The sequence below is a fragment of the Taudactylus pleione genome, unplaced genomic scaffold (assembly GCF_031769625.1).
Source record: "Taudactylus pleione unplaced genomic scaffold, aTauple2 ptg000671l, whole genome shotgun sequence".
Lineage (NCBI taxonomy): Eukaryota > Metazoa > Chordata > Amphibia > Anura > Myobatrachidae > Taudactylus > Taudactylus pleione.
The window spans coordinates 6,061,058-6,087,348 of NW_028285073.1; the positions used below are offsets into that span (position 1 = coordinate 6,061,058).

Consider the following 26,291-nt stretch of genomic DNA (forward strand, 5'->3'; position numbering starts at 1 on the left):
CACAGTGGGATACCTGCTGGGAATGCATTTATCCTCTGCACCAGCAAAGGCAGGGTGAGTAATGCTGTCCACCTGCTTCCCCAGCTCCGGCTGGGCTCCCTCTCCGGCTCTGCCCCCCTGCACCCAGCAGCCCATCACCGCTCACTGGCTGCCCGGGTCACAGGAGGGCAGGCACTGGAGGGAGGGATCAGGAGACTGCCTCTCAGCTGCTGCTAACAGCTGTTATATATCCTCCCCCTTACCGGATCCTATTTTCCTGACAGGAACCGATTCACTGCACAACACAGCCGAGCCAGCCCCTATGACAGTAGCACAACACAACCCAGCCAGCCCCTATGGACAACAGCAGCACAACACAGCTCAGCCAGCCCCTATGGACTTTGGAGTGGACACAGCCCCTATGGACAACAGCAGCACAACTCCCACCATCCCTCTTCACTGTCCACAGCCGGAGTGAAAAATGGCGGCGACGCGGGGACCTTTTATCGAATAAAAAACCTGCGAGATCCGACAGCAGGATGATGACATTTTGCCTCGATTTCAGGTCCGAGTCAGGTGGGAAAACCAGAGCCTGACTCGGTTCCCGGCTCGGATCGGGGGGGTTCGGATTTCAGAAATCCGAACCCGCTCAGCCCTAGTTTGAACAGTCCGGGGCTGGTTCTGTTTTGGGGGAGGACCTAACGTAATTTTTTTAAAAGTTTTAACTCTTTTTTACTTTTTACAACAATGAACTGCTCATGCTTAAAGTGAAAGCATGAAGCAGTTCTATGCTGTCGGGGATTTGCAGTTCGTTTTGAATTGTGATTTGCCATTCGATTTGCACATGAACATGCCAAATCGAACAGCAAATCACTGTTCAAAACCGACTCAAATCGATTTGTTTTGCAAATCGCAAAACAAATCGAATAATAGTAAATGCAGTGAAAAAACGGTTTTGACTCAATTCGATTTGAGTCAATTTGAGAAGAGCTAAATCACTCCTCAAATCGACCTTTGATAAATTTAGCCCTGTACGTGGAAAACACAGTGTATTTGTAAAAAATATTGTGACTCTGTAAGTGGAAAACAGTGTATTCGTAAAAAACAAACAATAATAATAACAACAAAAAGCGCTGCTCAAATATTCCACTCTGTATTAATTATTAATGACAACAATTTATTAGCATGGCCTCAATATAACATAAAAGAAATGTAAAACATAATTTCACATAAAAATGTGCATATAGTTGTTAACAACCTAAAATAGAACCGCTATAAATCTTAAGCTCAAACAAGCTTATTAATTAATGAATAATGAATGAATAACAAATGAATGCTAATGTTGTTATATCCGTTCTTCTAATGCCAGTCCAGCCACAATATGTTAGTAATTTCAGCAACTCAGCCTCTGTATGTTAGTAGTCTCAGTCCAACTAATAAAAATTAGTAAGCAAGTAAGTCCAACTTGTAAATTCTAGAGGCTGTCAGTCCAATATATATTCAAGCATGCACTTTTGAACTTTATGTTTACTATATATGGTGTAATCAACCCTGTTTCAGACCTTCCTATATTATGAGATAGTCTGCTGCCAGGATCCCCACAATGCAGTCCAGAATGGAGGTTCACTAGGTCTCTAGTCCACATCTCCACCACAGGTATCTTGAAGATCAGGGCCGGCTCTAGGGGTGTTCGACCAGTGCGGTCGCACAGGGGCGCCACCCATAGAGGGGCGGCACCTCTCCACAGCACCCCGATTTCAGCGGGACAGTACTGTCCTGCTGTTCCACCCGCGGGCCAAAGTGGCCCGCGGGTGGTCAAATCAGGAGGTTGGGGACCCCCACCACTGCAGCTGTGCAGCGGTGCCAGACCCCCGGAGTGTCCCCGGAGTGTGAATGGATGCCTCGCGCATACGCGCAACAACCATTCAATGATGGGAGAGAGCTGGGGGAAGCCCAGCCAGTGATGGAGTGCTGGGCTTTACCCCCAGCCTGACGTTATTTGGAGGCATGTCATGCGGGCACACATCAAAATAACGTCACACAGGGGGCGTGGCCTATGGTAATTAGGCCACACCCCATATGCCTTCTCAAGGGCCGGCACTGGGGGCTCCAAACCCTGGAGCCGGCCCTGTTGAAGATGTACAATAACACTTCTCCTGAGTAAGGCTAATTAGTGATCACGTGTGTCTGAGGAAGCCACTGATTTCTACATTAGAGGCGGGGAAATGCGTTACAAGAAAAAGGAAGTATCCAGTCATCCAAAATATCAGCCTTACTTGGGAGAAGTGTTATTGTACATCTTCAAGATATCATTTGCTGTCATGCTGGGGAAAAAGACAAAAAAATCCACTTCTCATGTTTGGAATTATTTCCACCCAAATGTGGACAACAGTTATCAAGCCATCTGTTACCTTAGCCAAGTGAGAGAGAGTAGAGGTAAGGACCATAACCATCTAAGAATCTCCTCCCTGTTACGTCACTTGCAGCGCATTCATCAAATTCAACAATGTTTTTCAAAGTCAGAAACTTTGTCTACAAAAGTAACAATCAGTCCAGTGTCAGCTAGCTGCTCCCTTCTCTCTGTCAGATCCAAGTGCCTGCAATCTCCACCACCAACTTGTGCATCATCATCAACATCCTTAATCGTGATCGGATGTAGTCCTGCTGCATCCAATTTCATAAGCAGAGCCGTAACTAGACTTTTTGGTGCCCTGTGCCTCATCTCCTATCCGTGATTCCTCAGAAGGATCCTTGAGTGCTACGCCTGTTGCTGCTGCTGCATCCCAGAAAGGGACCAAGAAGACTACTACTAGTAGTAATTTAAAAAAACAATTGACTATTAAACAATCCTTTGATAGAGGAAGTAAGTATAACAGCTGTAACCCAGCTGGACAGCGGATCACTGACGCCATGACGGCTGTGCTAGGAAATAAGGATGATAGTGTGGAGGAAGTGCAAAAGGAGGATGAGGGGGAAATTTATGTCCTATCTGACGCTAATGAGGATGTTGATGATGAGGATATTGTTTGCGTAAATCAACCACCAGTGGAAGCAGTTCTTGCTCGTGATAAAAAGAAAGCCAGAAAAGCCACGTCTTGTGTGTGGAATTATTTTAATCTAAATTCTGACAACAGTTGTTGGCATCTGTACCATTTGTAAAGCCAAAGTTAGTAGAGGTAGGGATGTTAAACATCTAGACACCTCCTCCATGTTATGTCATTTGCAGCGAGTTCATGCAATTTATTTAACAAAATTATAATAATTTGTAAATTAATAACAAGCAGTCCAGTATCAGCTACCAGCAGTTACACCAGCAAATGCAAACTCCACGACCAACACTCTCATCATCAACCTCCTCCTTAATGATTGGAGGCAGTCCTTTCAAAATATTGTTTTGTGGGGGCCCAAACAAACCAAGGACTTCAGCCACAAGTGTCAGTCCTTGTCGCTAAAGTGCTTGGTTTGTTAAACTGTGCATGTCTTTTTAATATCCTACATAAGAGTGGGTGGGAGGGACAATTCCATCCTGCACCTCTTTTCTTTACAACACAGCACTACAGCCAGCCAGCCCCTATGCCTAAAAATGATTGTTATTAAGGTTAATATTACTGTAGTAACAAAAACAGGCCCAAATTATGTGTTTTTATCATTTTTTGATAAAAATACAGATCCAAAACAGGCAAGGGCGGTTTTGCTAAACCAAATCCAGATCCAAAACCTCGAAGGAGATACAGACTGGAAAACCAAAACACGGGGGTCGGCGCACATCCCTATTTATGTCATCCTTTCAATATTCAATAAAACGCGGTAATCTAAGATTACCGTTGTTTGCCACTGCATCGTTAGCTCCATCTTTAGATGGCGAGAACGATGTGGTCCCCATTGCGAAGCCTTCCCGGCACTGCTGGGTGCCCGCTGGTTTAAACAGTCATGCACACTGACCATCGCGCATGTGCATGACAGAGTAGCCCATAGGCTACCAGCAGCTGAGTGTAGGATGCCGCCAACGAGGATGACGTCGCTGGACCATGGAGGAGTAAGTAATGATGAGTGGCATATTCATTTGTAACACTGTGATACTAAACAAAATATGCCGCTGGTATTTAGGATTGTTGTTAAATACAGCCCTGTGTTTTAAAAGTCACTTTACACTGCACTGCACCCTCATTTTACACAGATCAACAATGCTTCACAAGGAACCCTGAAAATAGATTTTCAAGTGTTGTCATATAAAAGGGCGCCCACACCACACAACCTGCACCCATTTATTCAATACTTACCGCTCCGGAGTCCTGCGTCGGTGGTAGCACCGCTGTACAAATCACCGGCAAAATGGCACAGCGGCCATCATGCCAGTGCTTTGCACATGCGCAGTAGAGAAATTGCTGGGAAAATGACCGCCATCACATTTCCCCGGTGACCTGGCACAGCGCTAGAGTCTATTAGTGCCCAGAGTCTACTGCCCGGCTCAGTGCGCTGCTGGCCGCTGAGGAGGAGGGGGCCCCAGAGACTGCACATGGGCCCCTCCTCTCTTATTATGCACCTGCACATGGGTGCTTTCTAACTGCACTTTCCAGCCATGATACGCTATGTGACGGCTGGAAAATGGCTGCGTACAGGAACATTTAGCATTAGTAGTAGTTTTACTCCGGCTGCAATAGACCCAGGTATGTAAATGTGGTGGGAGCCACAGTTGCAAACTTGTATCAGACTTACCTACTCTCCCGTGACAGCAGGGAGGCTCCCAAAGCTCGGGTGGTCCTTCCGGACATCTGAAAGAGTATTCAAGTCTCCCGGAGCTTGGCCGCGTCCGCCCGTGCAGCACACCTTCCGAGTGGAGTGGACGTTGATGAATGATGAGATTCTCAACATAGTGTAGCCAGTGGCGTAACTATAAATTTTGCTCCCCCATGCCAAAAAAGTTTCAGGCGCCCCCCCCCCACCCAAAGATCAAACACACCCAAAGACTACGTTTAAGGTGTGTGGTTACATGATACAGCAATGTGCCTTACACATTATGACAAACTAAGTAATGCCACTTATAACACAGTGTGCCACACCGGAATGCCCCTTACAACACATTATGCCACACCGGAGTGCCCCTTACAATACATTATGCCACACAGTAATGCCCCTTACACATCCCACACAATAATGCCACATATAATACATAATGACATACAGTAAAGCGCTTATAACAATTTATGCCATGCTGTAATTCCCCTATTTCACATTATGCCACACTCTAATGCCACATACAACACATTATGCCACACAGTAATGCCCCTTACACATTATGCCACACAGTAATGCCCCTAATAGCACATTGTGCACACAGTAATGCCAAATACACATTATGCCGAACAGTAATGCCCATTACATCCCACCCTGACAGATCTACTTCACCAACCCTCCTTTCTGCTCCTGCCAGTCCGTCACCTCAGCTCAAGACAGGTTGCACAGTTTTTATGTCCGTGTAGAACCAGATTATTGGGAACATAGTTTATAACCTGTAAACTGTGTATCAAATTAGTGCCCCTTATACAGTGCCCCCTGTAGTTGTGCCCCAAAATGCAATGCCCCTATACTAGTGCCCCTTATGCAATGCCCCCTGTAGTAGTGCCCCTTATGCAATGCCCCCTGTAGTAGTGCCCCTTTTGCAATGTCCCCTGTAGTAGTGCCCATTATGCAATGTCCCCTGTAGTAGTGCCCATTATGCAATGCCCCCTGTAGTAGTGCCCATTATGCGGGGCCCCCTGTAGTAGTGCCCATTATGCAGGGCCCCCTGTAGTAGTGCCCATTATGCAGGGCCCCCTGTAGTAGTGCCCATTAAAGTAGTGCCCCCTGTAGTAGTGCCCATTAAAGTAGTGCCCCCTGTAGTAGTGCCCATTATGCAGGGCCCCCTGTAGTGCCCCTTCTAGTAGTTAGCCCCCTGTAGTGCCCCTTCTAGTAGTTAGCCCCCTGTAGTTAGCCTCCTGTAGTTGCTCCCCCCCTCCGTGCGCACACAAACACACACACAAACACAAAAAAGAAACACAACACTTACCTTTATCCCCGCTCCAGTGCTGCTGCCGTCCATACCCCGGCATCCGCTCCTCGGCACTATGGGTGACGTCATTACGTCACTCCCATAATGCTCTGCGGGACCCGGAAGACGGAGCTCACTCCTGAGCTCCGTCCCCGGCGTCCGCTCCTCGGCACTATGGGAGTGACATCATTACGTCACTCCCATAGTGCCCTGCGGGACCCGGAAGACGGAGGGAGCTCCGTCCTCCGGCTGCCGCCGGGGGTTTGAATAGGAGCCGGGCGTGCAGGCATCAAGGTACAACTACCAGGCTTCAGTATCCTTCTTATGTTACCCTACAAGCAGCAGTAACAATCTACTAATTATCATTCCATTTGAAATTCATTGTGAACAAAAGGTCTATTTACTAAGCCTTGAATGGAGGCAAAGTACCAACCAATCAGCTCCTAACTGTCATGTCACAGACTGCAAAATGCCAGTTAGAAGCTGGTTGGTTGGTACCTTATGTCCGGTCATTTTATTTCCATCCAAGGCTTAGTAAATAGACCCTATAGTCCCTGAATACTCAATCTACACAAATGTCATTTACAATATGCTTTACATTTACTGCCAGCTGTTAGGACTCCCATGTTGGCAATTTTCGGAGGAATAAAACTAAAATAAAAGACCTGCTTAATGTGCCAGCATCAGATTTTATATTTAAATTAAATCTAGCAGAAGTGCTGAAGTTAATACCCCAGGTTCAGAAATACTTTTCTCACTAGATAAATATTATATTGCAAAGGCCTGACATTGTACAGCTTATTGGGAAAGTTCCCAGCCATGCAAATAGGACACTCCGCCTCCTTCTCTGCTTTTTGGAAGTGATCCAGGGTTCCCTCCCCTTACTGCAGTAAGGAGCTGAACATTGCGGCAGAGGGAGGCAGCTGTGTGACTGCTGCAGGGATCCGGAGAACACACTCAGGGAGGAAGGTAAAGCATCCTTACAGCAGGCAGGAGCAAAGATGCATGCAGGTCTTAGAGGACCAGTGAGGAGAGGAGCCATTATTGTAGATATGGGGAGTCTGACATACAGAGGTGCAGATCATGTCACAGATTTGCTGTTGGATGTGGTACAGTAGTTGTGTGTTTTTCTTTCCTTTTTAGAAAGGGCACAAATGTACATAAACTATTACTGCATGAGGCAGAGGCATGCTGGCTCGTTTGATGCACATTAATAGACTGGAAAGATACAAACCATATAGATTATACATTATTAGAAAGGTAATAGAAGATGGTATGGTGTAATCAGGCATCTGGAGTATTTGGAGAAACCCCACCCCTTGTATGGAGCTCAGTCAGTGATGCTGCATTTGTCCTTTATATGTGTTACATACAACCGAAAGGAACAGCAGATTATTTTGAACAGATCTAACAGGAAACATTACACATTGTAATTTGGGATGACGTACAAAAGGTCGACAATGAAAAGGTCGACATGGGAGAAGGACGACGTGACAAAAGGTCGTCAGTAGAGAAGGTCAACAGGTACAAAAGGTCAACACAGAAATGGTCAACATACTTTTTTTTTTTAGGCACTAGGAGGGACAGTTAGGCACCAAGGGGAGGGTTAGGGTGTTAAGGTGAAGACTAGGGTTAGAAAAACAAAAAAATGACAATCATTATTGTGTCGACCATTTCCATGTCGACACTCTGAACCTGTCGAACTTTTGTACCTGTTGACCTTCTCTACTGGCGACCCTTTGTCATGTCGACCTTCTGGTGTCGACCAAATCATTTTTCGTCCTTTTTATTGCCAAATTTTTGTACCCACCCCGCAATTTGGTAATGTGGTGAATGAGAAATACAAGGTGTGAAGATGTTGCTCACATGTAACTAAAAATAAATATGTTGTACACAAATTTGGGACATCATTGAAGAATTTGTGAAAACTAATGAACTTAAATAACACTTCTGTCACTTTATCTGGACAGATAAAGGTTTTTGTGTTTACACCCCAGAGATTTATCTAATTTCTATCATCACTGTATTAGAAAGGTGCAAGTTGTCTGTAAAGTAAACCATTGCTTTATTTTGTCAGCTTGATCAGACCCTAACAGTCCTGATATGTTCAGGATGGAAATGGTTCACAGTGGATAAAAGGGAGTATCCCATATTCATTGTTTCTCCCTGATGATGATGGCTACACAGCCTGATAACATTATTGGACCTGCCTGATGAAATTGTGATAAGATGTCATAGGGTAAATCAGAAAAATTGGATGTCTGACAACCACATCAAGGTGTGTGAGGTCATCAGTCAGCAAGTACATTGGAGAGAGGTAAAGTACGGACCAGTCAGCATCTAACTATCAGTGACAGAAGTTGATTGTTTGGTAATTTATCTTTCTCTACTTAGGGGTCTAGTTACTAAGCAGTGTTAGGAGACAGAGTGAAAAGTGATAAGGTGCCAGCCAATCAGCTCCCAACTGTCATTTTTCAAACACAGCCTGTGAGATGACAGTTGGAAGCTGATTGGCTGGCACCTTGTCACTTTTCACTCAGGGCCTGATTTAGACCCGCTCGCGAGCGCTGATTGCTCGCAAGCGGGTCGATGGTGCCCTAGTGCGCATGTGCACGACGGAGGGAGCTCCGTCATGCGCATGTGCGAGACCCGAATAACGACGGGCTAGCCGTCGTTATGGGTCTCGCACCAAAGGGGGCGTGCTGTCGATGGTGAGTGACAGCACGCTCCCTTTGGTGGGCGTGCCGGGGGCGTGGCTGCCAGACGGAGGCGTTCCCATGGAAACGCCTACCGTCTGGATCCGGCCCCACTGACATCACTAGTGATGTCAGTGGGAGTGATTTTGGCTCTGATAGAGCCAAAATCACTCCAGGGCTTGCGGCCACGAGACCCTACCACAAGGGTCTCGTCGCAAGCCTGATGGTCGCGATGGTCTTGACCATCGCGACCATCATCATGGACGCTCGCATAAGCTGTGGGTGGTAACCCACAGCTATGCGAGTGTCCAAAAGGCCGCTTTGAAAAAAAAAAACACGCCCTGATTCAGAGCGGGCGCTCGTTCAGAGCGTCCGGCTCTGAATCAGGCCCTCTGTCTCCTAACACTGCTTAGTAAATAGACCCCTTAATCTCTCTCCAAAGTTTGATACATCTCCCCCTGAATCTGTGTAGTCTTCTTCCTATTTGTTAAAAACAATTCCATCAATTTACATGTTTGTGTGATATGGCACCAATAAATGGTGTTGCTCTGTAATGGTAATGAAATGTTTTATATCTCTCTTTATACAGAAAAAATTAAATAGACATATTGATGGTTAAAAAAAATAATAGTATTTTTTTAAATGTCAACATTTTATTATTTTTTATTTTATTATTAAAAAATATTTCATAGATAATATGAAATATTGTATACTTAATTCCCTATAAAAAATTCTAATTAGTAAAGTGCGAAAAGTCTTTATAAAAAAGCAGAAATAGGTGGCGACAAAAAGTGCAGAATTGGGGTTTTGGGGTGCAGAATTAAGAAAAATAGCCTGCACCCCTGGGAGTGTCCCCTAAAGGTAATCTGTGTCAAAAAATGTTTAAAATAATCCTCAGGACAACCCAAACAATTTACTTTCATTTTTGTGGCAGAAAAAAAAATATTGGGAAACAAAGTTTTAAACTAGTGAAATTGATTCAGGGGGGTCCCCATGTTGCGGCAGGTGTTTTCTAAAATGTAGGTAGTAGTGGCAGGTGGATTTTTGAAGAATTTTAAAAAATAACTTTAGGGACTTAAAAATATGATTGCACCCATTTTCATGTACCCCAAATTTGATGGAAATAGTTATTTTTTCCCCCCAAAAAACCCCTAAGTGCTATTCTTCACCCCTTCTTCTAAAGCCGCATTTATGCCCCTGCTGCGGCTATTAAAAACCCTGACTACCTTCAGCAGGCCAAATCGGGAGTACCCATAGTGATCCCCCATATCAGATCATCTTTTGGGGGGTGACAGGCTGAGTTCCCCAAAAACTGACTGGACTTTTCCACTTACCTTTCCGCCGGGTCCCGTTTTCACCAGATCCTAATTGAATATGGGGATAAGTGGGCACGCGCCCGATACATTATCCCTGATAAAACCTGCGATGATGGCGAAAAGGCCAACCTCAGACTTTTCACCTCAAATTGAATATGGTCCATAGACCGGGAGTAAAGATTCCCTCCACACAGCCACCTTACATCACCAGAGCGGCTATCCAACACTGCGCTCTGGGCCTGATTCAGAGCCGCTCGTAAGCGGCCGCTCGTTCGTTCTGAGCGATGTTTGCCCAACTGCGCATGCATACTGATTTTAATACGCATGCGCGAAACAGTCAGTGCGGCCGAAAATCGTTTGTTCGCTAAATAGCGAATGCCTGCTATTTTGAGTGACAGGAGGAGGCATATGTGGGTGGTAACAGGGGAAGGTGCATGAAAACGGGGAGTGGAGATCCGAACGCAGGCGTGCTTAAAGGTCAAAACGGTCGTTTTATGGGTGTGCATAATTAATACAGCAGCGTCATTGACCACGTCACTGGGTTATTTTATAGTCAGAACTGCTCGCAAGATTGTGGTAGGAAAAACCAACCACAAGAATAGCGAGCAGTTCAGACGCCTTTCGATGTACTCGATTAATCTAATAAATAGCGGACATGACATATGATGCGAGCGGCCAGGGGGCGTTTTTTTCAAAATTACGTTCGCAAGTTTTGTTCGCTCGTTCAGACATAAAGGCGTGAACAGACCCCAAAGAGCGAACGGTTCATTTAAATAGCCAGCCCCTTTTTCTGAACGAGCGAGCGCAAATAGCGTCCGGCTCTGAATCAGGCCCTCTGTACGTAGTAGGACTGGACTGTGAGGAGTACGAATCAGGACAACACATACTGTCTTTAGACAACGTGGAACATCAGCTAAGTAACCACTATTTCTCCAAGTGACGGTCATCACTCTTCTCTGGGTAAAACCCATTTCAATCACAATTTCTTTTATCTGGACACTTTATACAAATAACAATCAGTGCAGGGACATCATTAAGGAAAGCACTGGTTTATTGACTGTATATATTACTGATAAGATACTTTGTACATTTTACTACTGTTGGTATAACATGTTTTATGTCTAAGGGGCCTATTCATGATGTTAATTATCGGGGTCCGAACGCACCCCGATAATTAACACCCTAATTCGCCGCGGCCACTGGAGCAATTCATCATTGCTCCGGCGCAGTGGCAGCTGATTTGAAATCGGCTGCCCCGGCGAGTGGCTTCACTGCTCCTTTTCGGAGCAGTGAACCTTTTTTCTGCTCCTTTCGGAGCAGTGACGGCGATGCGCATGCGTGACCTACAGGTCACGCATACGCACAAGAGACCCGACGTCCGGCGGAAGGAGCCGGATAGGGGCGGAGGGATCCGATAGGATCCCTTCTCGCAAGCCGAACCCTCTTCCCATAGGGAAGAGCGGGCGGCGAAGACCAAGCGGGGGTATTCGCCATCTGAAGATGGCGAATGCCCCCGCAGTCAAGCTCCAAAAATATTATATCTTCGGAGCTTGATGAATTCTGCCCCCATACTAGTGTATGGGGACAGTGGGCCATTCCGCAAGAGGAAGGTAAGTAGGAGATATCTGTGATACTAGTGTATGAGGACAGCGGGCCATTCTGCAAGGGGAAGGTAAGTAGGAGATATCTGTGATACTAGTGTATGAGGACAGCGGGCCATTCCGAAAGGGGAAGGTAAGTAGGAGATATCTGTGATACTAGTGTATGAGGACAGCGGGCCATTCCGCAAGGGGAAGGTAAGTAGGAGATATCTGTGATACTAGTGTATGAGGACAGCGGGCCATTCCACCAGAGGAAGGTAAGTAGGAGATTTCTGTGATACTAGTGTATGAGGACAGCGGGCCATTCCGCAAGGGGAAGGTAAGTAGGAGATATCTGTGATACTAGTGTATGAGGACAGCGGGCCATTCCGCCAGAGGAAGGTAAGTAGGAGATATCTGTGATACTAGTGTATGAGGACAGCGGGCCATTCCGCAAGGGGAAGGTAAGTAGGAGATATCTGTGATACCAGTGTATGAGGACAGCGGGCCATTCCGCCAGAGGAAGGTAAGTAGGAGATATCTGTGATACTAGTGTATGAGGACAGCGGGCCATTCCGCAAGGGGAAGGTAAGTAGGAGGTATCTGTGATACTAGTGTATGAGGACAGCGGGCCATTCCGCAAGGGGAAGGTAAGTAGGAGATATCTGTGATACTAGTGTATGAGGACAGCGGGCCATTCCGCAAGGGGAAGGTAAGTAGGAGATATCTGTGATACTAGTGTATGGGACAGCGGGCCATTCCGCAAGGGGAAGGTAAGTAGGACATATCTGTGATACTAGTGTATGAGGACAGCGGGCCATTCCACCAGAGGAAGGTAAGTAGGAGATATCTGTGATACTAGTGTATGAGGACAGCGGGCCATTCCGCAAGGGGAAGGTAAGTAGGAGATATCTGTGATACTAGTGTATGAGGATAGCGGGCCATTCCGCCAGAGGAAGGTAAGTAGGAGATATCTGTGATACTAGTGTATAAGGACAGCGGGCCATTCCGCAAGAGGAAGGTAAGTAGGAGGTATCTGTGATACTAGTGTATGAGGACAGCGGGCCATTCCGCAAGGGGAAGGTAAGTAGGAGATATCTGTGATACTAGTGTATGAGGACAGCGGGCCATTCCGCCAGAGGAAGGTAAGTAGGAGATATCTGTGATACTAGTGTATGAGGACAGCGGGCCATTCCGCAAGGGGAAGGTAAGTAGGAGATATCTGTGATACTAGTGTATGAGGACAGCGGGCCATTCCGCCAGAGGAAGGTAAGTAGGAGATATCTGTGATACTAGTGTATGAGGACAGCGGGCCATTCCGCAAGGGGAAGGTAAGTAGGAGGTATCTGTGATACTAGTGTATGAGGACAGCGGGCCATTCCGCAAGGGGAAGGTAAGTAGGAGATATCTGTGATACTAGTGTATGAGGACAGCGGGCCATTCCGCAAGGGGAAGGTAAGTAGGAGATATCTGTGATACTAGTGTATGGGACAGCGGGCCATTCCGCAAGGGGAAGGTAAGTAGGACATATCTGTGATACTAGTGTATGAGGACAGCGGGCCATTCCACCAGAGGAAGGTAAGTAGGAGATATCTGTGATACTAGTGTATGAGGACAGCGGGCCATTCCGCAAGGGGAAGGTAAGTAGGAGATATCTGTGATACTAGTGTATGAGGATAGCGGGCCATTCCGCCAGAGGAAGGTAAGTAGGAGATATCTGTGATACTAGTGTATAAGGACAGCGGGCCATTCCGCAAGAGGAAGGTAAGTAGGAGGTATCTGTGATACTAGTGTATGAGGACAGCGGGCCATTCCGCAAGGGGAAGGTAAGTCGGAGATATCTGTGATACTAGTGTATGAGGACAGCGGGCCATTCCGCAAGGGGAAGGTAAGTAGGAGATATCTGTGATACTAGTGTATGAGGACAGCGGGCTATTCCGCAAGAGGAAGGTAAGTAGGAGATATCTGTGATACTAGTGTATGGGACAGTGGGCCATTCCGCAAGGGGAAGGTAAGTAGGAGATATCTGTGATACTAGTGTATGAGGACAGCGGGCCATTCCGCCAGAGGAAGGTAAGTAGGAGATATCTGTGATACTAGTGTATGAGGACAGTGGGCCATTCTGCAAGAGGAAGGTAAGTAGGAGATATCTGTGATACTAGTGTATGGGGACAGCGGGCCATTCTGCAAGAGGAAGGTAAGTAGGAGATATCTGTGATACTAGTGTATGGGGACAGCGGGCCATTCCACCAGAGGAAGGTAAGTAGGAGATATCTGTGATACTAGTGTATGAGGACAGCGGGCATTCCGCCAGAGGAAGGTAAGTAGGAGATATCTGTGATATCTCTTGCTTCACCTTCTTAATGAATGGCCCGAATACTAAATTTTAACAATTGCAGGTGAAAATGTGCTTTTTCTCTTGCTTTTGTCAAAATTAATGATGAATAGGCCCCTAATTGAATTTTAGATATTTTTTCTAATAAATGTATGTGAATCCTATTTGCTCCCATTTCTTGTATTTTCCTTTCCATTTAGGGGTTAGCCACTCCTTTTGGTGAGCAGCATTTAGATTCTATTTTTTCCTATTCTTACCACAGCACCCTCTATTTTTCGTGTTACTCTGAGTTGGAAGCAGTTTGCATATAAATCACAAGGATAAAAAATTGCCCCAAAAAATGTCCCCCAGTTACTAGTAAAGCATCCAAATGTATATGAAAAAAGTGGGTCAATCACCACATGGCACATATGCATGTAACGTAGATCTATCATCTCCATAGTAGAGTGTTTATTGGGAATGCAGAAAAGAGCAGCGTGTTTGGGAGGCAGCCCTCCTATTTCTGTTCCCAAAATGTTATGTGCCATCTTTGCTTTGCAAATGAATATGTATGCACCAATGGCAAAGATCCATTAACACTTTTTCCTGTGAAGATTTTACTACAAAGAGAAAAGTGCAATCAATCATAATTTGAGGAAGGCGCTCCTCCTTACTGTGTAATCTGCAGTTTTCATTACCATAGCACTAGACTCCTACTATCTCCTATTGCCTCTATATATACACACAGGAAGTCTCGGTATGGAATGGAGCACTGCGGTTCCAGCAAGACCGGGGCAGGAGGTCAGGGTTAGCTCTGGTGGGGTGCTGGCTCCAAGGGAGAGGTGGTACAGTATACTGTAGAATACAGCAGTGACTAGTCATCATTACTAAAAAATATCGATGGAGGTAATTAGGTTTAGAACTCGCATTGAGTTCTACTTAATTACCGGAGTTCATCATTCCTCCTCTCCATAACTATCTATACCGAAAAGCTGTCATTTTTGCCATGACAGCTTTTCAGGAAATAGATACTTTTCCCTGCCTGCTCTAACTTACCGCAGCTGTAATCAGTGCTGCGCATACGACGTTATGTTCACAAAAGCGGCACATGCACAGCACTGATTACAGCTGTGGTAATTATGTGTCTGCCAGCCCCCACCCAACCCCCATGCTCGGCTCCCATCCCCCACCTGGCCACCTGCTGCAGCCGCAAACCCTGGCCTCCCGCCCTGGTCTGTAGCGGACAGTACGGCCAGGCAGAGGGGCCAGGCTGAAGATTTTTTTTTTTTTAACCTTTACTGTGTTCTGTGTCAGAGCAGCAGCCGGAGCCAGAGGAGAGACCAGGGAGCAACGGAGGGAGCTGAGGAGGACCTGCTCACGCTGAAAGCAGGTAAGTATATCCCGCTATACGCCACTTGAGAGTGGCGTATAGTAACACCATCAAATTCCTAAAATACATAATTTTCGGAATTCGATGAATAGCCTAATTTCTACTTCCCCATACTACTGTACTAATGTATGGGGAGTGTGGAAAGTAACGCAGATGGACTTAATCAGGAGATATCAGTGATATCTCCTGTGTTAAGTGTGTTTAATGAATACAAAAAAAAAAACAGTAATTAAGGAAAATGTCCTTAAAACCGTTATCTTAGTGTTGATGAGTAGGCCCCTCGGTACCTTCACCATAAAGTTCATTCCATGATCAGGTCCGGCGAGTACGTGAGCATTTTTACAGTGTCGTTGGCAGGTGAAAGACCTTAAGGAGGCCAGGTTGTATGGGCGATGATGCTTTTTGCTCCTGTCACAATTGTTCTATAATATGTATGTGTTCATGCTTTGCTGCTTGAACACATGCCTGACAGAGCAGGTTTGCCTACCCTCCCGATTTGGCGGGAGCCTCCCAATTTTCGGGTGCCTCTCACAGCCCCCCGGAAAGGCAGGCAAGGCTCCCGGAAGCCACCAACCCTCCCAACCTCTCCCCACCAGAGTAAACTAAAAAACCCCGGAATGGGGGGGCAGTGACACAATTCACGCTGAATCGCGTTATCCTGGCCCCGCCCCCTGCTTCACAATGCCGAAAATAACGGCATTGTGAAGAGGGGCGGCGTCTCCCTGGCGCCGCCCCCAATGGACACAAAAGTCTGGACACGCCCCCCGCTGTTAGCTGACAATCAGCTTCCTCCCGGAAGGAGGGAGCTGATTGTCGGCAACTATGCTGACAGAGCATTTTACTGTTCATGGTTAGCTGTCTGCAACTTATCTATTGCTTGATCAGGTCCTCCAACGGTGCTATTTGGAGGGCGCATGATGAGCAGTTTTGGCGCAAGCTTGATGGTCTCTGCATTATGAACTTTAGCTATGGTTATAGATCATCAAGGCTCAGTGGTTTTCCTCTTACTATATACCCCTACATCATTTTCCTCGGCCCCTGTGTGCCACCATCCCGGACCCTGTGCAAGGCAAGTGTTTTGCGTTCAACACAGATACCTGTCCTGGCAGGACCTCTGTGTTGTTTTAAACACCTTTGTGTCCCCTCTGGAGCTCCAAACCTGGTCAAGGATTGTGCAAATCTTTCATCCTGTCTCCCTGCTGGCAATCAGTCTGCTGCCAGTGTCTGTAAGTAATGTGCCTACGTCCGTTAGGGTCAGGGACATGGACAGGGGCTCTCATTATACCCCAATCAGGCAGATGCCGAGTCACTCAGTGTTGGGTTGTGCGTGCCCATCTTGGGCCTATTGGTAGCACTGGGCCTAAGAATTCCTGTTCAACTTCGGACATGCCTCTTGTGTTGAGGTAGTCGGTTATGAAGGAGGTGCAGCTTGAACATATATGTGGGCCTTCTGCTTCACCTCATGCTTTTTCCAATGGGAACTGTTCCCAAGAAAGCAACAGGTAAGTTTTGCTTGATTCAGCATCTCTTACCCCATTGGTGATCCCTGCAGACTTGTGCTGGCTGGTTTATCAGTTATTTGAGGAAGCACTAGAGTTGGTCAGGACTCTTGGCCCTGGCAGGGCCGTAACTAGGGTGGTGCTATGTGTGCTATGGTACAGGGCACCGTAGGACAGGGGGCACTGCTCGGGCCTGTCAATTTTCCTGTTTATTATCATTCTCACTTGTAGTTTCCTCTCATTTTATCCCCAGCATCTCCTGGCCTCCCCTATCTCTTCCCTGGCCCTTCCCCATGAGGCCATGCCCCTTTTTCGGGTGCGTTATGTCCTTATTTGAAAAATGGGGGGGCGCCAATGCTCTTTCTGGCACAGGGCACCAAAAAGTGTAGTTACGGCTCTGGGCCCTGGTGGACTGCTGGGCAAGATCTACATAGAGTAGATATTCTGCTTGTTTTCCTTGCACCCAGACTAATTCTGTTTTGTGGGTTTCCATTTGTAAGACTGGTTCTATGTGGAATAAGTGCTTTCCCATGGGATGTTCTGCTTCCTCTTTTGAGTGGTTCAGCATGTTTCTACTGTACAATGGTTATTGTGGTGGATACCAGAGTTCATGGGGTAGTTCACTAGGTGTGCTTCACTCCTCTTTTCTATGCAGCCCCCTTTTGGTGCTTCTTGTGTTGCGGTGGAGAGTGACAAAACTGATGTTCATGCAGCTATCTTCTCTTGGTAACAAGATTGATATAGTGGCTTGCTGCTGCCAACTGCCCTTGAAGAAGGTGGTTATGTTGCAAGAGGTGATAGCTTGTGTCCCTGCCACTGCAAAGTTATATAAGGACCCGTCATTGCTTGATTTGTTCAGCTTTATCTGTCAGGTTATTCTGATGGGGGGTTTAAACCTGCTGGAATGCAGCATGTTTTAAGTTCTAATGCCCGCACAGGAAAAATGCTGTAAGTAACATTATATCCCTGCTAAGTAACATTACATCCATGCCTGGATCCTAGCACCGTTATTGTGAGGGCAATATACTCACCGCTGACATAGTGAGGGTCAACTGCATACCTCGATGGGTAGGGTTTTTCATCACAATCCGGAGTGTGCTACTGTATTAGGAGGTCTCAGGCCTACCATTTCATCCAGCTATCGGTTGAAGTCAAGCTGGATTTGGTCATCTGAGGTGTGTATTTGAAATCCATTAATGGATCTCCATTTGGGTATTTTCAATGATTGGTGTTGAGAGCTCAGTTTCAGCTGTATACTGATGTGGCTGGCTCCACAAGATTTAGGGCCTGGAGGGCACTTGGTGCTTGGGTTCAGGGAGCTTGACTAAGAAACTTCTCCTGCTTGAGTTTTTCCCCATCACAGTTGTTGCATGAGGTCTGTTGTAATAGGTTGTGCATTGTGATCTGGTGTGACAGCTTGGGGGTAGTTCAGGCGGAATAGGTATGTAATACCGCTGGCTGCATGACCGGCAGTTCGAATCCCGGCAGCGTCAAGCCGACAGAGTAAGAGATGCCGGCAGCGGCAGCTCGACAGCGCTGGAAATCCCGATCGTCCTCAGGTAATTACTAACTAACCTAACCTACCCCCCTAACCCCAACCCTAACCTCCCCCCCAAGTGCCTAACCCTAATCCCCCCGCTAAGTGCCTAACCCTAATCCCCCCGCTAAGTGCCTAAACCTAACCCCCCCTTCCCCACTGCCTAACCCTATCCCCCTCCTTCCCCTAGCATAACCCTAACCCTCCCGGGGGGGTGCCTCACCCTAAGTCCCCCCAGGAGCCCTAAACCTATCCCTCCCCCCCCCTCCCCAGTGGCTGTCCGCTCGCGGCGCCTGGCATCCCTTCGATCGGGATGCCGGTCTTCCGACGTAGGGGTAACGACAGGCGACTAGATTTTAGACGACTGTCATTTAACCCTAGCCGGGATTGAGGAGTCGGGAAGCCGCTGGTCGGTATTGCGGCCGCCGGCATCCTAAACGTATACCGTTCAGGCAGTTTGCTCCTCTGTCAGCTAGTGTTACTTTGTCTCTCTTGCAACATAGTGTTTAAGGCCAGGTCAAGAATTCTATGACTGACTTCTTTTTATGTCTTCAGTAGGATAGAATTAGAACTCTGGCTCCTCTGGGTGCATTTGTTGGAGCCTTGTCCATGTGTTTATTAAGTTATAAAGCTAGCATGGAAGGAATAGCCCAATGGACTGTAATCTTTATGTAGGCCACATCTTCTCCTGTACCCCAGTATTAGCTCATTTGATCCAACTTGTGTCAGGTGCTTTCCTAGCTGTTTAATAGCTGATCTGCTTGGTGGAGGTCTTGCCTTTAAAAGCCTGTATGGTGAGTCTCAAACCAGGTTCCATATTGTATATTTACCATTAATGTGATAGCAAATTGCCATAATTACAATTCTGAGTGATAGAGTAGGACTGATCAGATGGAGAAGACTTTAGTGCAGTTGGTCACCTTATCTAATGTTGCAAAAATTTGAAACTGACATACTGTACACTGTTTATAAAGTAGAAAGAATACAGCTTTACATAATGACCTTCAATGGTGACGTGTTACAGTATGTTCTATCAATGCACAAATGCTGCTACTCCAAATGGAACATGTCTTCATGACTTTTGACCACTTTTCACTTATGCTTTTTTTAATTTTTTTATTTGCACTTGTCATTTTCAGTCTCACCATTTTCTGTCTGATCACAGGGTGCTCTGTGTAAGTGAACTTTTATTAATTAATATTTCCTATTTATGCACAGGTGCCAATAAAGAACAAAAATGAACTACATACTGCCAGTGGGGATATTTTTTACTGGTAAGTATCTGAACAAATAATGTAAAGTTCATATTTAACATTAAGGGCAGAATTTACGAAGCAGCGGCTTCTGTAAGCCACTGCTTCCCGGCGGTTTGGAGCTGAATATTTTAAACGGCACTCACGAACTCACGCCGGGCTTTACACTGACTCCGGGTGCCGTTTTAAATATGTACCTGCAAACCACCGGGAAGCAGTGGCTTACAGAAGCCGCTGCTTCGTAAATTCTGCCCGAAGGGTCATTTAAGTATCCCTAAAAGGCAGTGTGGAATTGTCAGGCTATCGAATTTCAAGGCGCTCACCCGATTCACATATGTCTCCTAAATTGATGTTTTGACTCATGTATGACATGAGAGTGAAGTGAGTTTGGATGTTTTTATTATTTTAGTGCTGCTGCATCGGTAGAAGTACAAGTTGAGACCTGGGGGTAAATTTACTAAAGTGCAGGTTTTTAGAAGTGGAGATGTTGCCCATAGCAACCAATTAGATTCTACTTATCATTTATCTAGCACCTTTTAGAAGATAATAGCTAGAATCTGATTGGTTGCTATGGGCAACATCTCCACTTCTAATAACCTGCACTTTAGTAAATATGTCCCCTGGTTTCTGGTATATTCTAGATAGTCAAACAACTTTTATCAGGCAAAAAAGATTTGTACCCATTCGCAAAGCAGAAAACACCAAATATAATGTATTTATGTTGGTGCAAAATGCACCTACTGTAATTGGTACAAATACATTTTCCTTTACTCTTTCTTTCAGAGGGCAGGATGTGCTAAAGTGAAAAATGCTGTAAAATCCGTGAAAATGCAGTTTTGGGGGCATTTTATGAGATACCATGCCATTGCGTATGGCCATCCCGCCGACCGACCCGTACACTGGCTGCAGAAGCACTGACTTTAAATTTAAATGCCCATCCAGTCTTGATGTCTGGCCAGACATATTGAGCAGCCGATTGGTAAATGTATATGCTTACCAAATCTGTCGCTCGTTATGCGGGAACGGTCGGCCAGCCGCTGAGTCACTTAAGTGTATACCCTGCATAATTCAACCAAATAGTAACATATGCATTTGTGCTTTGATTATATAAATATTCTATCAAGCTATAGTATGTTGTTGTTATTGCTTTAAATAAGAATCAAACTAATAATGTATTGAATTTATTCCTTTTGCTCAGTATTGCAGGCATCCTGTGGACAAAAAATCACAAAGCTCACGGCCTGCATAAGTGGCCGAGGTCCAACCCTGCGCCTAGACTGCCGATACCAGAACAGTACTAATAACAAGCTACGCTACGAATTCAAGCTGAAGCGTAAAGTAGAACCTGAGACCATTCTCAGTACCATAAACATTAACTTCTTTAACGACAAATACCACAATCGAGCCAGCGTTTATACCGAACGTGGCCTAGTCCAACTGCACATTGAGCGATTCAATGTCTCAGACGTAGGCCAATACACTTGTTCTTTAGACATTCCAAATGACTTCACCATCAACCAAACAGCCACCATCAATGTCCACAAAGGTGAGACGATAACGACTGCGAGGGAAGTGCATGATATTGTAGACGAGCATGACTTATGAGCAATAAAAACAAACAAAAAATTGTTTAACATTTATGGAGAATTTATCAGTAGAGTATATAGGTTTTTTTAATCTCCTTTGTACCCATTGCACACACATCAAAATGCATAAAATACTAAGGTTCCCACTTGTGAGCAATGACCCTTTGAGGCCTATTTATTTAGCTGAAAGTGCCCATCACACATGCAAAAACACTGGTTTCTGCATATTATAAGTAACAGGCCCAATTCACCATTAGTGGCCGCCAGGTATTCAAAACTGAAAACTGAAATTTCAAGTTCAATTGAGGAAACCTACATCATTTTCAGATGGCGTTAGTTCACGGATCCCCTATCCTTCCCATGGGATGGAGGTCTGGGTTGGGAAGAGGGATCTCCTTGCTCCCTCCAGCCCTCTCCATGCGCATGTGTAGTAACTGCCGGGTTATATAAGGCAGTGTAAACTTTTGCTGCTACTGATTAGTGGTGAGAGTGGTAGTGATAGTGCTTGCTGGGTAACTTCTTTTTTGGAGCCGCTGTCCCTGCACCAGGACAATGCTGATTTGCTCTGGTAGTTTGGTATCCATTGTCGCAACTCGCAGCAAGTTGGATACCAAATCAAGGGTTCCATTTATCAATGATACATAATCCCTTTGGTTATGCCATCCACTCAATATTTAACAAACAGCGATAATCTAAAATTACTGCTGTTTTCTCCCTGTGTCGCTCTCACCATCTTGAGATGGGGATGTAGGCAGGATGCCGACGGTCTAAATGCCAACCGCCGAAATCCCGACAGTGAAAGCCCGGCATGGGACTAAAAATAGGTGTCTAAATACCGACAGCTATCATTAGCTACACGCCGAAATCCTGACGCCCGGCATACCGAACGTAGGTAAACCGGGCATCAGGAGCTCTAAGCCGCGGGGGGAATGGGGGAGGAGTGTTAGCTTTAGGGACTCCTGGGGGGACTTAGGGTTAGGCACCCCCCCAGGAGGGTTAGGCAAGGGGAAGAGGGGGTTAAGGTTAGGCACTAGGGGGGAGATTAGGGTTAGGCACCACTAAGGGAGGGTTAGGGGGGTAGTCGGGATCTTCATCTCCTGGCCTTCTGGCGTCGGGATCTCATCCGCCGGGCTCACATTCGGCGGTAATACATACCGATTCCCTTTAGATGGTGATAGCAATATGGTCCCCATCGCCAGCAATGGGGACCCAGCAGCAGCCTTTCCGGCTTCAGCGACATGCTCATGACACAGAAACCCGTCGTTGGCAGCGCTAGGCTGCCAGCAACAGAGCAGAAGATGCCACGGAGGAGGGAGATCATCACCGGATCTGGCTGGAGAGGTGAGTAATGCTGAGTGGCATATTCGTTAGTGTCACTGCGATACTAAACAAAATATGCCGCTGGTAATAAGTTACATTCATGATAAATGGGCCCCTAAGAGTCCTCTTCAACTTCCACATGATATCACATGATGTAAATAGCTATTTAAACCTGATAAATATTTAGATTTGTTAATAAAATTGAATAAGGGTTAAATAGCTCTAATTGACATAATTTGATAATAAATTTTTTTTACAATTTTGGTAAAAATGGTTTTATATAGTTAAAAAAAAAGTACCTAGTGCAGCCACCCAGACCCTTCCCCTAGGCAGTTTCTGTAGCTGGAAATGAGAAAATAAGCTGCAGCATCCCTGATCCCCCTGAGCCAAGGGTCAAGGAAGACTGTTTTCCAGCAGCCGGTAGAAGATTAGCTTCCAGCAGCTGCCGGTAGACTCCTATAACATGTTCACATAAGATGCGACAGTGTCAGGAAAAAGACCAGCCTGGCATGGTGGCATCTAAAATGAACATGCCAGGCATGTAGTGAAGATAGTCCTCTATGCCAGCATTTCTCAAACTGTGTGTCACAACACCTTAGTATGTCACTAGTTTGTACTTTGTTGGTCACGAATAATGATAGTGGGATGACAAAAAAAAGGTTGGGTCCTGCAGGACAAGTTCTGGCCAATCAGCAGAGCAAGGGGAGGAGAGTGTGCTTTCCTGCTCTCCCCCTGCTCCAGGACATGCTCTGACCAATCAGCAGAGCAAGGGGAGGGGAGTGTGCTTTCCTGCTCTCCCCCTGCTCCAGGACATGCTCTGACCAATCAATACAGCAAGGGGAGGGGAGTTTGCTTTTGTACTCTCCCCCTGTTCCAGGAGATCCTCTGACCAATCAATACAGCAAGGGGAGGGGAGTGTGCTTCTCTGCTCTCCCACCTGCTCCACTGAATACTGCTCGGGTTTCACAAAACAAAGTCAGATCCGCCACCTGGGGGCAGCATCAGAGAGGATCCCGGAGCAGGCAGCAGTGCAGACATCTCAGCATCATGACATCTGTCACAACAGAGAGGAACCAGGAGCAGAGAGGAACCAGGAGCAACAGTGCATACGTCTCGGCAACATGACATCTGTCACCACGGAATCGGTATGTAATGCCGGCGGATGTATTGCCGGCGGACTAAATACCGACTATGGAAGCCCGAATCATCAGGATCCTGACTGGGGCTGGTGAGGACCCTAACCCTCCCTTAGTGGTGCCAAACCCTAACCTCCCCCCCTGGTGATGCCTATCCATAACCCCCCCTTCCCACACCCTAAACCTAACCTTCCAGGGGGGGGGTGCCTATCCCTAACCTCCCCCCAGTGACACATAACCACCCCTTCCCCAAGCCTAACCCTAGAGAGGAACCAGGAGCAGGCAGCTGCAGACTCAGTTGGACGGGACACTTAAGGCCGGTACACACTAGACAATGTGTGTAACGACCTCGTAAGTGACGGGACCTGGCGGGGTGTCGGCATTGGCAAGTGCATACAGACTTGCTGATGCCGGCAGCGACAAAGCGACGGTGGGGGCCATGCTGCATTCGGCAGGATGGCCCTTGCTAACGATGTCACATCGTCATCGACATAGCGGGTACACACTAGACCATGTGCCCAATATGTCGTCCGATTCAGCCGAATCAGGCGACATATCATCGAGTGTGTACCCGGCATCACAGGACATGAAGAGGAAAGGAGACCTAAGGTAAGTAAACTACAATGGCCAAAGAGAATGGGGGGGGGGTGAGTGTTTGGTAGGTGAAGAACCACTGGGAACCACTGTGTCCTCCTGAATGTGGATGTCACTTCTCAGGGTGTCACGGCAGAAAAAAGTTTGAGAACCACTGCTCTATGCATGTGTCCACCTCTCACATAAGGGGAATCAATTCTAGACGATGCCCACAAAGTTCTGTCGGGATGGTTAGAGAGCTGGCACCTTGCTGCCACCAACATCAACGCCTCACCTAGGGGTCTATTTATCAAGCAGTAAACAGTGTGGATAAGTGAACCGTTGGAGAAGTTACTCAGCAACCAATCAGCTTTGAAGTAGCAAGTACAGTCTATAAAATAATAGGTAGAAGCTGATTGGTTGCTATGGGCAACTTCTCCAGGCTTTTCACTGATTGATAAATAGGCCCCCTAGAATTTACTTACCCGGTGTACAATACAGTGCCGCACGGTGCATGAAATCTGCAGACTGCTTCTGTGTATGCATTCACATTGACAATGACCATTATTTCCTTTTTTATTATTTCGACAGACAAGCTGGAAAGGTGTGGAGGAGTCATTCTGAGTACACCCTGGCCGCTTATCCTGTTCCTCTTGCTGCCATTACTCCAAACCGGAGGCTTCTTATGTTTGTAATGATCACACATTCTGAGAGAGAAGCTTTTCCAGTATGGCTCCAGACCGACGAGTGCTGCTTCCATGTAACATTCATGACCAATGTTTGTGTATTCGTCACTGTTATCCCTGTCCCCTATCTACAAAAGCCCCTTTAATAGGTTGTCTACATTTTCACTGTACGCTAAGAAACATCACAAACACAACAAACAAATCAAACATCCAAGTATAGATCATTTTAAAAGACACTGCCAAGACATTGCAAAATGACATCTAATGCAATAAACAAAATGCCTACAGACTTTCAATGTATCAATAAATCTGACTTTGGCTGTACACAACTGTAATTTACAGTCTGTTTTGGTAAAAAGATAAATGATAACAAATATACTTCATGGTAATATAATTTTAGAGTTTTTCACCTCCAGCCCACATACAGGACATGTTTTGATTTATATCTGAGGTAAATTATTACTGATTAGTATATTATTACTGCTAGCTGATCCAGCCCGCCCCCTTTCTCTCTGCTGCTCCGCCCCCGCTCTGTCCTGCCCCTCCCTACTCTGTTTGCTGCTGTCCTGTTCTTTCCAAGCCCATCTCTGCCTCCTCCTCTGTCCTGCTCCCTCTACTCCAGTTCTGTCCCACTCCCATACTTACCGCTTTCCCAGCGTCCTGGATCCTCATCCTCCTCACCTGCTAGGCTAGAGTCTATCCTGTCTCCCTAGCCCTGGGAGCTGTTGGGGCACGAGCCCTGGCTCCCACTGCGCATGCATGTTGGAGACAGGACAGACATAGATTATTATATAGATCTTGTCATATAGGATGGGATGTACAGTACTAAGCATTGCATCGTGTGACGCGTACGCAGCAGGAGGTGTTGGAGGGATCCGATTGGATCCCTCTCACCAGTGGCGTATCTATATTGGGTGCAGTGTGTGCAGGGCACATGGGCCCCCGGGTCCAGGGGGGCCCCACACCGCACACACTGCACCCATATTATTTTAAACGTACCTGTCCGTGGTCCCGCGTCGGGTGTCAGCGCTGCTCAGAACACTGGAAAATGGCCGCCACGTCCATTTTTCCGGTGTTCTGCACATGCGCACTAGACTCAGGGAACACTCTAGTGCCCGGAGTCTACTAATGCTCCGGTGGCTGGCTAGCCGCATCAGTCAGCTGCCGGCCACCGGGAAGAGAGGAGGGGGCCAAGCACGGGAAGTGCACACGAGCCCCCTCCTCTCTTAAGACGCCCCTGCCTCTCAGAGCACACTGCTTTAAGAAGCCCATAGGCTTCTATTGGGCAACTCCATCTGCAGATGGCGCAGCTTATAATATGCGATATATTCCTGAGCTTGGTTCATATGGGAATGAGGCTTTAGTACATCCCAGCCCATATAGGGGCCCATTTATTAA

General features: G+C 46.5%; 1 protein-coding gene across 1 annotated transcript; it reads left to right on the forward strand.

Moving 5' to 3' along the window:
* The first annotated feature begins 6,901 nt into the window (after nucleotides 1-6,901).
* On the forward strand, nucleotides 6,902-26,036 carry THY1 (Thy-1 cell surface antigen). The gene is made up of 4 exons (XM_088455771.1): nucleotides 6,902-6,976; nucleotides 19,558-19,613; nucleotides 20,791-21,138; nucleotides 24,799-26,036. Exons 2-4 carry the CDS (start codon nucleotides 19,577-19,579, stop codon nucleotides 24,900-24,902), a joined length of 489 nt encoding a protein of 162 aa, XP_088311897.1. The 5' UTR covers nucleotides 6,902-6,976; nucleotides 19,558-19,576; the 3' UTR covers nucleotides 24,903-26,036.
* Nucleotides 26,037-26,291: the final 255 nt, after the last annotated feature.